Raw genomic sequence first — 13817 nt, 5'->3', positions numbered from 1 at the left:
TTTTTTTTTTTTTTTTACATTTACACACTTAGACTCGCACTGGTGTCTCTCTCTGAGAATCCCCGCAACATACTTGCACCATAAAACTACACAGACCAGGAAAAAAAAAAAAAAAACAACCACAGCAACAACAACAAAAAAGGGGTGCATCTCCTCCAAACGTTTCAAGTAGTAAAAAAATGTAAGAAAAACCTTGAGATAAAAACAGCTTCTGACCATTTTGGCTCACACATCTGCAGTATTTACAAGCTGAGAGAGGATTCAATATCCATCATCCAAAAACACTGGCCTCTGCAGGAATATGATAAGAATAATGTATAAATGACATAATTAATCATTTCTCACATGTCTAAAGTGACAGGTTTCATATGACTGCTCCCTCAGCCATTCTAATGCGACAGTAACTTTAAAATAAGACTGCAAAGATAAATAAAGATAGATTTGAAGCTTCGGTCAATACAAAGAGAAAGTAAACCCTTTACTTTTACTGGTTCTAAAAATAATCAAAATCTTACTTCAATTGTAAAAAAAAAAACAGTAAACAAATTTAAAGATAGATAAAGTTAAAAAGCGGAAAAACTAAGTGCTGTTTCTATAGGATTTAGGGCACAAATAGCAGCAAACTGCTTCTGATGAAGACTTTAACGGATCATCATCAGTGTGAGACGCTCTATAAAGCCCTACATTTGGACAGGCAGATGTTGCGATGGTGTTAAGATGCAACGAGAAAGATTACGAACCCGTAAAAAAGCTTAAAGGCGGTAGAGGAGGTGGATATCTAAGCTGTTAACCTCAACCTCAGGTGGTGCAGAACATAAGACCCCATGAGCTTCCTCTTTACGTGTCTCATTTAGCACGTTAATCAAGTTAAAGCTCCTGATATGACAGTTTGAAAAAAAACAGAACGAGGGGAAATAGTTTAACTGGTGAAGAGCGCCTCCTATCTGCAAAAAGCAAAGTTGCATCTGATTGAACCTCCACATCTCTGCATCTTTAGTTTATTCTCTAAATTAAAGCAGAGAAGTTAGGTTATAATGATGTTATAATCAGTCTGTATATCAGTACAAAGCAGGAGAGCAGCAGAAAGCTGAACCATGGGCTGCACTTAGGCTTTTCCACTTTAATTAACTGATAACGGCAATAAATTCATTCGTGTTGCTGCCTTTAAGGACCAGTTCCTATCATTATGGAGGAGGGTGTACTTTCGTTTAACAGTGACTGCAGTTGAGAAGCAGGGGTTTGAAAACACTTAGGAAATTCTGTGAGGTGAACTCAGGTTTTGCACAAACAGGCAAAATAATGAGGGGGAAAAAAGGGCAAAGCAGATAAATTAAAATCAAAATAAAAGGATCAATCTTTAATATAACATGAATGATTTGGTACCAAATAGTAACAAGAGTGAACGAATGTCGCAGTGATAACTTTTCATCGTAAAGGTTCACAAGGTTTACAAATGCAGACCAGAAAAAGAAACGGTTTACAATCTAATGACCTTTCTGCTTCTATGGGTTAATGTGTAAAATTGAATGTTTTAGAGTAGGCGTGACTCAGAAAAGCCCTGCAGTTGAATAAATCTGTTTTAGCCTCCATAAAGCTGTTACTGAGCCTGGGATGGACGAATAAAACATTGAGGTTTAAGAAAAGAAAAATGGGCCATCTGAACACTTTTCAAATGGACCATTTTATTTACTTGAGAAGGTTCGTGACAGTAAATTTAACAGCAGGGTCCAATTTTCCTGGCAAAAAAAATTGATATTTCTCTGCAATATATGTAAACATAGGAAAACTGATTTAAGCAGCCAATTTATTATATGTTGGTATAAAAAGCCTTTAAATTTGTTTGAATTACCCATACGTCATAAAGTTTCCGCAATTCAACGATATGAAGATGTTAAAAAGGCACTGATCTGGTTTTTCTGGCCTGATGCCGATATCTCATCTTCCTTGAGCTGGAATGTTTGATTCCAACTTAAACTGACTGTATTTCCTCTGTAAGCACTCTCACAACATGAAAAAAAACCCTGAAACATTTTAAAACGAGTTTTGGTAGTGGAGGTAGCTTTGAAACACACAGGAATTTAGAAAAGTAGTTTTTTTATGACTGGAATCTATATTGAGGCAGAAAAAGTCTGTGGACTGGTCAAATATATCACTACTATGCAGTGTTCATGCATCTCTATTGCAGTTTAATAATCACCCAAATATTGCATGCAAAAAAATCCATAGCGACCCAGTTGTTATTGTGACGATGATCTGGATTTTGCATGTTGCAGTGCTCTGGTTTAGTTCCACTGAAATGGCGTGGGGGTCAGGGATTTTACAATTTGCACCAATCAGAACTCTTATCTCCATCTGATCTATGGGTACTAGTAATAAATGCATTTTTTTATTGTTCTCTAAAACATCCACTTTTACCTTTGCTACAAAACTTAATAAACTTGAATAGATTTTTTAAAAAGTTGGTGAAAAAGCTATAAATGATGAGTAGAAATGTTTTCTTTGACACTTCAAGCAGACCTTCAATTTCCGTTAATTGCGACAAACTGTGACTTCACGAAACCAGATGCGGGCCACAACTATTCTGAATGCGAGTGATGCTGAGGTTCGTAAAAACGGCCTCTGGAAGGAGGACGGAGAATAAGAGTCACGATTCACATGCACTGCGGCACATTGTATCCGCCGCTGTCGGAAGTGTGCTGCACGGTGTGATCCTGCAAAGAGCCCAAGTCACTGAATCGCTCTCCACACCAGACGCACTTGAACTGGCCCTCCCTGGAGTGCGTGCTCTGGTGTTTGGTCAAGTGCTCGCGCTGTTTGAAACCCTTGCTGCAGTGCTCGCATTTGAAGGGCTTCTCGCCCGTGTGCACGCGCCTGTGGCGGTTCAGGTCCGACGAGTACTTGAAGCGCTTCTCGCAGTCGGAGCACTTTAAGGGCTTCTCCCTGGATGGGTCGCAGCGATGCTGGACGAACTCTGAAGAGGACAGGAAGCGCCGGTCGCAGAGCGAGCATTTTAAGGGCTTCTCCTGACAATGGGAGTTCTGGTGGCGCTGCAAGGTGGAGCTCTTTTTGTATCCCTTCCCACAGACGTCACATTTGTACGGCTTGTCAGGCGAGGAGTTGGATGCCTCCCCACACTTGTGTCTGAGCAGCTCCCCTGACTGGCTGAACTCTTTCTGGCAGGAGGCGCACTTGAAGAGGTTGTCCATGCCGTGGACGTGCTGGTGGTAAAGCAGGTGGGAGGGCTGCATGAAGCCTTTGTCGCACAAACTGCATTTAAACGGCCGGTCAGAAGGGTCTTTGTGCGTCCGTCTGTGGCGCACGAGTGCGTACTGCTGCCTGAAGCTCATCTGACACTCGTCGCAGTGGAAGGGGCGCTCCTCGGAGTGCGTCCGCTCGTGCTGGCGCAGGTCTGACGGCCGCTTGAAGCCCTTACCGCAGGTGGCGCAGCGAAACGGCCGGGAGCCCTGCGGGTGGCAGGGGTGATGAAGCAGTTCCGAGGACTCTTTGAAGTGTAGCTCGCACAAGTTGCACTTGAACAGGTGTTCGCCGGAGTGCACGTACATGTGGCGGACGAGGTGGGAGCGATGTTTGAAGCTCTTCTCGCACACGGCACACTTAAACGGCCTTTCATTGCTGTGCGTCCGCTGATGGTGCTGCAGATGCGACGACTGGCTGAAAGCCTTGTCGCACGTGTCGCATTTGAAGGGTTTCTCCCCCGTGTGCACTCTCTCGTGCCGTGTGAGTTCTGAGAGGTGCTTGAAGCCCTTCTGGCAGACGGAGCACTTGTATGGCCGGTCTCGAGCCGAGGGGAAAGGCAGGATGGAGGAGCTGCTGCTTGCCGACGCCCCGTCGCTGCTGGACGGCTGGGAGCTGCTTGAAGAAGTGGGTGTGGTGTTCCCCGAGGAGCCCGGTCGATACGTCTTCTCGCATATGGAGCACTTCATGGGGTTGCTGCTGTTGTGCGACGTGTGGTGCTGCGCCAAAGAGGTAAGGAGGGAGAAACCCATCTTACACACCCCACACACAAACGGCTTCTGCTCCACCTGAACGCACTGGTGCTCCAGCAAATCTGTAGCTTGATGGAAGATCTTCAGACACTGGGTGCACTGAAAGGACCTGTCCTGGCTCACCATGCACTGGTGTTCAAGCGGGTTAGCCAGGTGGGAGATGTCGTGTCCACATGTTCCACATTTGTGTCCCGATTCCGTTCCCACCTGCAAGGAGCTTTGCTGTGCTTGAGGAGGATGCTGCTGCTGCTGCTGCTGCTGTCCGCCGGCGTGCTGCTGTCCACCTCCATGCTGCTGCTGCTGCTGCAGCGATGATGCGTCCGACTGCAGCACAATCCCATACACCGCACAGCTCAGGGCGTTCTCAGCTCCAGCTGGGATCGTGTGAACAACCGGAGGCGGAGCGACGGTTTGCTGTTGCCAGGCTTCAGTCATGCGGGCTCGAGAGTATGGGTTCAGTTTGGCAGCTGGAGCAGCCCAGCTAAAAGAAGAGAGAGACATTTTGAGCTATGGGACGACGGTCCCTGAATACATGAAGACAAGAAAAACTCACTCCATCTCTTAGCTTGGCGAAGAGGCAGCGAACAACACTGGAATGCACTGAAGCAAAACAGATGTTGGGAAAGACTGGAGAGAAATCTAAAGCTTTTGCTTTATTCTTGAGTTACATCTGCAAGAAAAAAACAAACCATCAGAAGAAACACAGATACAGTATCAGAAAACTACAGTCTGGCTAACTGCTTACAAAACTACACGTTTGTCATTGACATCAGGAACCGTGCTACTTCAGTTTCAGAAAAAAGTCTTTCAAATATACTTAACATTTACAATTTTACTATATTTTAGATTATCATCTCTCTGAAAAACCCAATGATGACCCATCCTGATCTTCTAAGAGAGGCAGATCATAAACGCAAACTTCTGGTGAAACACCAACCAAACAATCTCTCTCAATTTCTCTCTAGTTGTAATAAATACTTAGACTTAGACTCAGTGCAGGCGAAGGAGTGGAATTTTAGGGTAGCTTAAAAGCTATTATACTGTATAACTATAATGATTTAATGAGTTTTATTTTACATTGACAATGCAGATTTTTTTTTGGTTGCTTTTTTAAAAACTATCATTACACTGTCACAAGTACAGAACAAGTAAAGAGCAATGAAATGAACTCTCTGCTTTTAACCCATCCCCCTGGCGGAGCAGTATGCTGCCATTGTGTGGCATCCGGGGAGCAGTGTGGGCGTTAAGGCTTAGGGACCTGTGGGAGTGGTAGTGCTGGGCGATATGGAAAAAATCATATATCATGATATGGACTATTTTATATCACGATAATAATATATATCGCAATATGCTCCAATTGAGTACATTTTCAGCAAATCTCTGAAAAATATGACAAAATAATATAATTGCTTACTTTTTCCAACTTTATTTTGAAGTGACATTTATAGAACTGTCACAAATTAGAAAAATAAATTGTAGTGCAACAACATATATGCATAAGACGAGGTGGAAGTATGGCTACAGTATCCTTCACATTTTTTCAAATCCTACGGGTATTTAAATTAAATTCCTGTGGTTCTTCTTTAGGTATTAGAAGAGGTTTGTCGTGTTGCCACCGGGTAAGGGAACAGTCTTGTAGCATAGTTTGCAAATGTTGTCTGCTCCTTGTTGGACTTGTTAAATCCAAAATGTAACCAAATCACAGATGTGCCCCCTCTTTTTGGTAAAGTGTCTTTATCTTGGGTTGCCTGCGAAGCTGTCTCTGTTTGTTGCGACCACAGGTTTAATACTTCAGCCTCCTGCGTCTCCAACTCTCATGAGTTAAGTAACGTAAAGCATGTCGCAAACCCGCGTGTGAGTCAAAAACCCGTAAAGAAGCGTCATGTTGCAAAAACCACAGGACGCCGCTTCTTTGTGGATAAAAAAAAAAAAATCTTGTTTATCACTTATAAGCTGTGTGTAGGCTACGTGGCTACACTAATACGATTGTCGTAGTCTACCATGGGAAATATTTGCATGAATACGAGATACAATTGTGTTAGAAACGATAGAAACGATAGAATAGAATTAGCACGATAGACACTTTTCTATCGTCCGTACGATATGTATCGTCTTATCGCCCAGCCCTAGGGAGTGGGGCTTAAACTCAGAACCTCTGGATTTCAAGCGCAATGCCCTAACCACTAGGCTGCCACATCTCTATTCTGACACCACAAAAGTGATGGCAGCAACTAAATACAAAAAAAAAATCACTGCGACATTAAAACGCTATTATTGGACTGCAGATAATTCAGTTTGTCCTGTGTAGAAAAGACTTTGAAATAAACTGAGCTTTTATTTCAGATATCTGCTGTGTCCCAATTCAGCGGCTACATCCTCGGAAGGCCAGGTTCAGCGTCAACATAGGTCATAGCACAGCCCCTCATTTGTGCGTTCCCGTGGAGGGTCTGTCACATTAAGGGCCGTCCCAAACCACGTAATGGATAGGGTGAGTGGAACGTTCAGCCCTTAAACGGTGAGTCTGCATCAGTGCAGACTTGCAGGAATCTGCCAGGAGGTGTAATGGTGAACTAGTAGAGGAGGAATCGCTGGGATTCTATTGTAAGTTCTGCTGGTTTGCTGCATCTTTGTCACACCGACAGAAAATCACAAGTTAGGAAAAAGAAAAAAATGTCATCGATCCGAAAAGGGAAGGTCCTATTTGAAATGGTGTTATTTAACCGTATAATTTTTTTTTAAGAAAGGGGCAAATGTGGGATAGTGTGACTTCTTGGGAATGACACTTGATAGTTACGGGTTGGTGCTTAGGAGGTGGCAAGGGATTCAGGGATGTTCATATGAGGCTGACAAGTGCAGCCTTCTTTTTGCCCAGTTGGAATGACAGCTCCGGTGTATCCTCCGTAGCCTTGGGTATCCCATGATTCATTGCGATTCCGAGCAAGCTGACTGCTCCGTGCTCAGAGGAAAAAGGGAAATGGTGGCAAACAGTTGTGAATATTATAAGCAGTTTATCATAATACAAGCATGCAAATAATTTTGTCTTAAAGGAATGAAAATAGTTTATTGAAATTGTTAATGAGTCAGATATGCGACAGGTAATGTTTGGTTTATTTAAATATTCTATCTGTATCTCCTCTGTAGTTGTTGCTTTCCACCATATCCCCATGCATGTTCTCACCTGGCCTAGATCTGACTGTTTGTAAATTATTTGTCTTTTGTAACTGGAATCATCTTTCTTGTCCCTAAAATAAACTGATTTATTCAGCAGTAAATTACCATGATAAGACCACAGTTGTAGTTTGGTGCTATATAAACAAAGATAATTACATGGTAATTAACTACTACTACTACAATGTCTGTCTGTCCAGTAACTTCCTACAAATTAATGTAAATGTACCATAATAATGTACCATAATAAACATTCTCTGAAATGTGTGTTCAGTTAAATTTAATAACATCTGAAATCAAGCAGCAACAGCAGGCTGAATGTTTTGTTTACAGCTCAGCATGTCAGCAGCACTTTCCAAACAAATCCAAACGATTTGCGGTAAATAATGGTGAAGGGAGTCTGCGCGCTCTAACGTTCTTTATTTTTTCCGTTTCCAGGCAAAGATGAGGGTAACCAGGGAGAGTTAGCCTGTTAGCCTAGCCACCTGCTAGCAGAGCCCCAACAGGAAACATTAGCTAGGTGTTGAGCTTAAAAAGGCACCCCGGCTATAAACAGCAGCCTCACTGTTTAAAGAGTATAATATTAAAAAATAGCGACGCTTCTAACTGTTTGCTCAGCGCTGCATCAAGTTCAAAGGTTCTGAATTATTATTTAAACCAACATTTTAACTTATGTGTGCTTTCTGGTACGTATGTGCTCTTTTCGCATGGCTGTTGTTTTTGGGCACAACACCGGGTTAGCCCCGGGAAACAGCGACCACTATAAGCGACGGTGACACTTTCTTAACGGCAGGCAAAAAAACAGATTTACGAACCTGAACCTGGAGCTTTCTGTTAAGCCTAAAGGAAAATCCCGGCTCAATATGACGAAGGTTAGCTGCTCCTCCTAAATAAATGAACCGGAGGCTCCCTTCTTTCCATCCGCAGACGGAGGTCTGCTTCTCGGTGTGCTGAGGTTCCAGGAGCCGGGGGGCCGAAAATGTGGGCTCATTAAACCGTCGCGAATCAACCCTTAGCGGCTCCGGATCCCGTCATTTATCGGGCTCATGGTGCATCCTTTCGTCCGACGAGAGGATGATGATTTGGTTATTAATTAGAGGCTAGCTGAGGGCTAGCTGCGGAGCCCCTGGCCGCGCACGGGAACATGAACACACAAGAGTTAATTGGCATCAACACACACACACACACACACACACACACACGGCTTCCAATTCAGCTCAGTTCACGTTTATTGTCATCTGTACACAATGTCACCATGGTATGGTAGCACTGTGCATCATCATGTAAATAGATAATTAAAACGATTCAAAATAAAAAAAATATTCAAAACAATTTGATAACATTAGGCACAATCAGCAATAACAATCAAAAATCTTATTGTGTTGCTGTTGTGTTATGTAACAGCAGCATATAAATGGCATAAAAATATTATATTACACTGAGATTTGTGTATTTATAAAATAAACAAAAAGCTGGTTTTCTATACACAATGGTTTCATTAGTATGTATTATGAGTTTGGAAAAAATAATAAAAGTATATTTTTATTTATGGAATGAAGATACACCCACTGGGCATGGAACTCAGATCTTCTATGAAGGTGGTATTCTTCAACATAAACTGAGGTCACCACATTGCATCTCAATTCAGTGTTTTCTAACAACTCCCTGTTATATTTTAGCCATTAAGACAAAGGGGATGTAAGTTCAGTTTATACTGTGATGTATGGTATTTATAAATTCTGATCTCTTATGGGGAAACTGATAGACCTACTTGAATGGTACTTATAATGCCATCAAAATTATCTTTTAGAGAATCTTGTCTAACCCAGAATCCAATAAATAGTAACTGAGGGGTCTGCTCAAATGTATAATTGTAGTGACTGTTGTATACGGCAAAACTGTGAAGATTCTCAGTCATCCAGGCTACCCCTTGGTTGAGAGCTGAGTCTTCTAGAAGACTTTACATCCATTTTTTTTTTTTACAGCAAATGTAATGTTTTCTGTATTATTATAATGCTATTTAAAAAAAGAGTTGTAGTTTCTTTATTACATTGCAATTTAAAAATGTGTACTACCAGGGCTGCTGATTGGAAATTATTTATATATATATATATATATATATATATATATATATATATATATATATATATATATATATATATATATATATATATATATATATATATATATATATATATATATATATATATATATATATATATATATATATATTGAGAGAGAGAGAGAGAGAGAGAGAGAGAGAGAGAGAGAGAGAGAGAGAGAGAGAGAGAGAGATTAGACATAAATAGGCGGAACGTTTGGCGTCAGACGGTTTGTTTCCCCCGGATTTCAATTATGTTTGGAAGCGGTTGTTTACATCGGATGTAGGGCAGGCCATAGATATGGGCAGGCTTTTAGGAAACTCGTCTTCTGTTTTTGATTTTTGTGACACCGGGGCTGTATCAATTCATTATTAAGTTCTCTGTAAAATGCCTTGACGGTTCGGGATGTTAGTTAGTTACAGCAGCAGCTCGGAGGAAGACAGCGAACCCGGAAGTGAAGCACCAATTCGGACCAGCCGACCGTTGGATGACGAAGATGAGGATAACCGAGAACTTCCAACCAAAAAGAGAGCCAGAACTGAGGAAGTGGATCATAAAAAGAGGTGAGAAAAGTCCTAGAGTGAGAAAGATGGAAAATGAAAATGACCAATAAGTTAGAGGTCTGAACCTGTAATAATTGAATGAAAAAATTGTTTTAAAGGTGTTGATAAATTTGAAACTACAAAGAAAAATCATAATTGCATAAATATTTGTCGCATAACTCTATCTATCTATCTATCTATCTATCTATCTATCTATCTATCTATCTATCTATCTATCTATCTATCTATCTATCTATCTATCTATCTTCTAATCACCTTTTCTTCTTGTTACTTCTTTATTGTGATTAAAGTAAAATTATATTAAACCTGAAAGACTTGATCTTAAAGATAAACAGCAAAATGCACGTTATAAATAATATAGTTTATTAAGAATAAATGCTTGCTATAAAGTTCAGCTGAAAAGTAAATATGTGTCTGTGCTGCAGACTACCTCTCCCTGGTTGCCTCCTGACAATGTTTCCTGATGATGATGATGATGATGCACCCACTGAAGACAGCTCCCTTCATGGTGGGCGGATCCGCTCCTTCAAGCACGAGAGAGGAAACTGGGCCACCTACGTTTATCTGCCATGTAAGCAGAAACAACCAAAACAATTTGAAATCCTTCTGTATTCTGATTCCTGAAGAATTGAAATATTCTTGTGTCAGATCCTCCTGATGAGGAGTTTGAGGAGGTTTTGGAGGAGTTGCTGTCAGCCTTGAGGGCTCAGGGTCTGACTTTGACCCGGCAGGAGGAGTTCCACCTCAGTGTGTCTCAGACAGTGGTGCTCAGACACCACTGGATCCAGCCTTTTACACAAAGCCTCCAGGCAGGCCTTTCACACTGCAGAAGGTTAGTTTATTGCTACTTGATCCCATGAAAAACTTTATTTGTTTCATTTCTAGATTTTCAGATGAAAGTTGAAGTTGTTTCCAAATGCAACCTGTTTTCGATTTTAAATGATCAAATTAGCAAAAAAGTGTGACTCATGTTAAAGATGTGCATTTCTGTATGGAATTATTTTTATTTTATTCCACCTGCGCTTAAAAATAAAAAAAAAACTTCAGATCCAGATTGTTCCTAATCTTAGCTTTTAGATAAATCTACTTTCTTACCATTCCTCAATTTTTTTAAGGATTGTTTAAAAAAACAAAACAAAAATCACAGATGATGATTGAACAGCATCCTGTAGCTAAATCCTTATATGACAGATAAAAGTGAGTTCACATTATGATGTTCTCAGTAAAGCTTCTTCCTGTTGGCAGGTTTGTGTGTTCAGGGGGGACACTGAAGGTCTACTGTAATGCTGAGAGAACAAGGTAACATATTTTAGCTATTTAACCAGCAGATTTATTTGCTTAATCAGAATCGGACAGTTTATTGGTTACTCTGCCAATAACATTCATTTAATTCTACTCAGATTATGAGTTATATGCTGATGAGTTATAGATCTTTCTTTTCTGAATGTAAGGATAGATTTAATCGAAGTTGAAGTAATTAAAAAGTCTCATATTTGTAATTCAGAACAATTTTATTTGACCTAAATCCACCTTAAACCTGTTTTTTCCCTTTCTGTGTGCTTTTTAATCCCTTATAGGACCTTTTTGGGGATGGAAGCGACCGTCGGGCATGCTCAGTTGTTGGATCTGGTCCGGGTTGTTGACAAAACGATGGCGGAGTTTCGACTAGACACGTTCTATACGGTCAGTTAAAAAATCCTAAAAAAAAAAAAACATTAAAATCTGCAGCCAAAACAAACAGTTTAATAAAATATTAATCCCTTTAAACTTTAGGGTTCCTGACTGTAGGTCACTCAAAATTGCGTTTTTTTTACTTGTTCGACTTTATCTAAAGTAATAATCTGCTTTACTTGATTTAAATAGTTTTCGCTTTAGGCTGATTATTTATCTTTCAATACAAACACTAATGTTTTCTCTGTTCTGTGATCTAGGATCCTTCTTTCCATGTAAGTCTGGCCTGGTGTGTGGGAGACCTAACAGAGAAGATGAAGGAGATCTTACATGACCTGCAGGTGCATGTTTTTTTTTATTGTTTTTTGTTTTTTTATGGTCATGGGGTCTATCTCAGATCTTTATGCCTTGTTCTTGGTCTCCTTTAATGTGTTTTTGACAGATTTTATCAAGCTCACTTTTTCAGCTTAAACATAAAGCCTTTTTGAGTTTTCTTTTTTTCTTTCGTGTCAACCTTGTGGAATATAGTATGTAATCTAAAGAAGGAAATAACTAAAATGCAGAAAAACATGGTTCAATCATATTTTTCCGGACTACTCTGAGCATGTCCGATGATGACGTTAGACAAGCAGTTTAATGGAGAAAATGTAAAATGCATCAAAATAGTCATAAAACAGTTTTTAAAGATGTGTATTAGCATTCTTTAGTAAATTAAGGATAGAAATAAGCTATTTTACCATGATAATTACATTATTTATGGAATCCGGGATGGATCGGGTAGTGACAACATCTATGGTCAGAACACCGCTGGATACAATGTTGTTTTTGTTGCTAATGGTTACTGTAAAATCTCACTGTGAGAACATTAGTTGTTCTGTAATGATTCCACCTTTTTATTTATTGATTTTAAAAAAGCGATCATCACACTGCAGTCTTGCTTTCAGTGACAAAAAACATGATTTCTCACCAAATGACATGTCTTTTGTTTAGGGTTTGAAGAAAAGGAAAAGGAAAAACACTGGATAACATGTAAAATCTGTCTTAATCCTGACCTCCGGGATTAAGCAGGACAACCTCTAGTTTTAATAAACATTTACAATGGACACGCAAGGAAAGTAAATGCCTAATTTACTTCAACCTTCAGGCAACATACTGTTGACTAATGAGTGTTCAAATATTTATTTGACCTGCTAGGAGGGATTCAGCACATTCACCAACACAGCACCCAATTTCAGCACTTAGCAGGATAATAGAAGCTTCCTTAGCATTGAACTAAAAAAAATAAACAGATGCAGTATGTATCAATTTGGAACATGCTGTCATATTTTTGGGACATTTTTTTTTTACCATGATTTCTCATTTTATTACATTATAATAATTGTACACTGATAAATCCAACCTTTAATTATGTTTATTTGTTTGAAAAAACCTTAAACAATAATCTTTTACAAGATAATGCTAAAATAAATGCTATCAAAATTATGGCATCCTCTAATAACTCAGATAGGTAAAAGTTTCTGAATATCTTTTAGTCATTATATTACCTAAGTTGATCTAGTTGTCCAGAAATCTCTAAATGATAATCCCTGCATTTTTAGATTCGCCTTTACTATGTATATGACATGAACTTTTTTCTTAGCAACTCAAAGTGAAAAAGACGAGAACACGTTTTTAAATCGTTCATAATGCTAGAAAATGGGACAAACGGAGGTCTGTGAGATTTCAGAAACTTTTTTATTTTTTTTTTAGTTTTAACACTGACTGATCTGCTGCGATGCCTTTTTCTTCATGATAAATAAACTTTTAAAGCCTCCATATGACCTATGGATTTAAAGTACATACATGTTGATTGGAACTGGATTTTATTTACGGGTATTCAATCAAAGGGGAGCTGAATGCCAAAGTAATTGTAATCCAGGTACTTTATGTGCTATTTTATGTCTATCCATCCTTTTATCTGATAATTTTTTTTCATTTCCTTCTCTGTAGGGTTTGGTCGATAACCGCGATGAAGGACCATTTCTGTTTATGCTGGCCTGTACAGAAGTTCGCTGTAGGACAGGAAATAAGACTTTTCGCTTCCCGCTGAAACCGTGAAAACCTCGGTGAAGAGTCTGGGTCGGCTGGCTTTGACTCTGCGAGTCGCTGCTGCAGAGCCACAAGAAACTGAGCTGATGTTACAGATGGCTGCTACTGCTCTCAGTTTATAACCTGATCTGGGAACCAGTGAAGACGATCAAGAAACACAGATCTTTTTTTCTATCATAGATGAACTATTTGATTAAAGTTGCTGCTTGTTTTGTAGA

The 13817-nt window shown here is 39.8% G+C and overlaps 2 protein-coding genes across 2 annotated transcripts; one reads left to right on the top strand and one right to left on the bottom strand.

Moving 5' to 3' along the window:
* znf319b (zinc finger protein 319b) lies at positions 1-8357 on the bottom strand. The gene is made up of 3 exons (XM_038305567.1): positions 7991-8357; positions 4561-4677; positions 1-4488 (listed from the first exon to the last, which is right to left on the bottom strand). The coding sequence occupies exons 2-3, from the start codon at positions 4563-4565 to the stop codon at positions 2652-2654; spliced, it is 1842 nt and encodes a 613-aa protein (XP_038161495.1). The 5' UTR covers positions 4566-4677; positions 7991-8357; the 3' UTR covers positions 1-2651.
* A 1158-nt stretch (positions 8358-9515) lies between these two features.
* usb1 (U6 snRNA biogenesis 1) lies at positions 9516-13817 on the top strand. The gene is made up of 7 exons (XM_038305474.1): positions 9516-9840; positions 10266-10411; positions 10489-10672; positions 11086-11139; positions 11418-11523; positions 11772-11852; positions 13501-13817. The coding sequence occupies exons 1-7, from the start codon at positions 9683-9685 to the stop codon at positions 13606-13608; spliced, it is 837 nt and encodes a 278-aa protein (XP_038161402.1). The 5' UTR covers positions 9516-9682; the 3' UTR covers positions 13609-13817.

This window comes from Cyprinodon tularosa, unplaced genomic scaffold (genome assembly GCF_016077235.1).
Source record: "Cyprinodon tularosa strain WSP-4 unplaced genomic scaffold, ASM1607723v1 ctg56, whole genome shotgun sequence".
In the NCBI taxonomy this organism is placed as follows: Eukaryota; Metazoa; Chordata; class Actinopteri; order Cyprinodontiformes; family Cyprinodontidae; genus Cyprinodon; species Cyprinodon tularosa.
The sequence above is the reverse complement of the archived record's forward strand: the minus strand, read 5'-3'. Positions and strand labels throughout refer to the sequence as shown.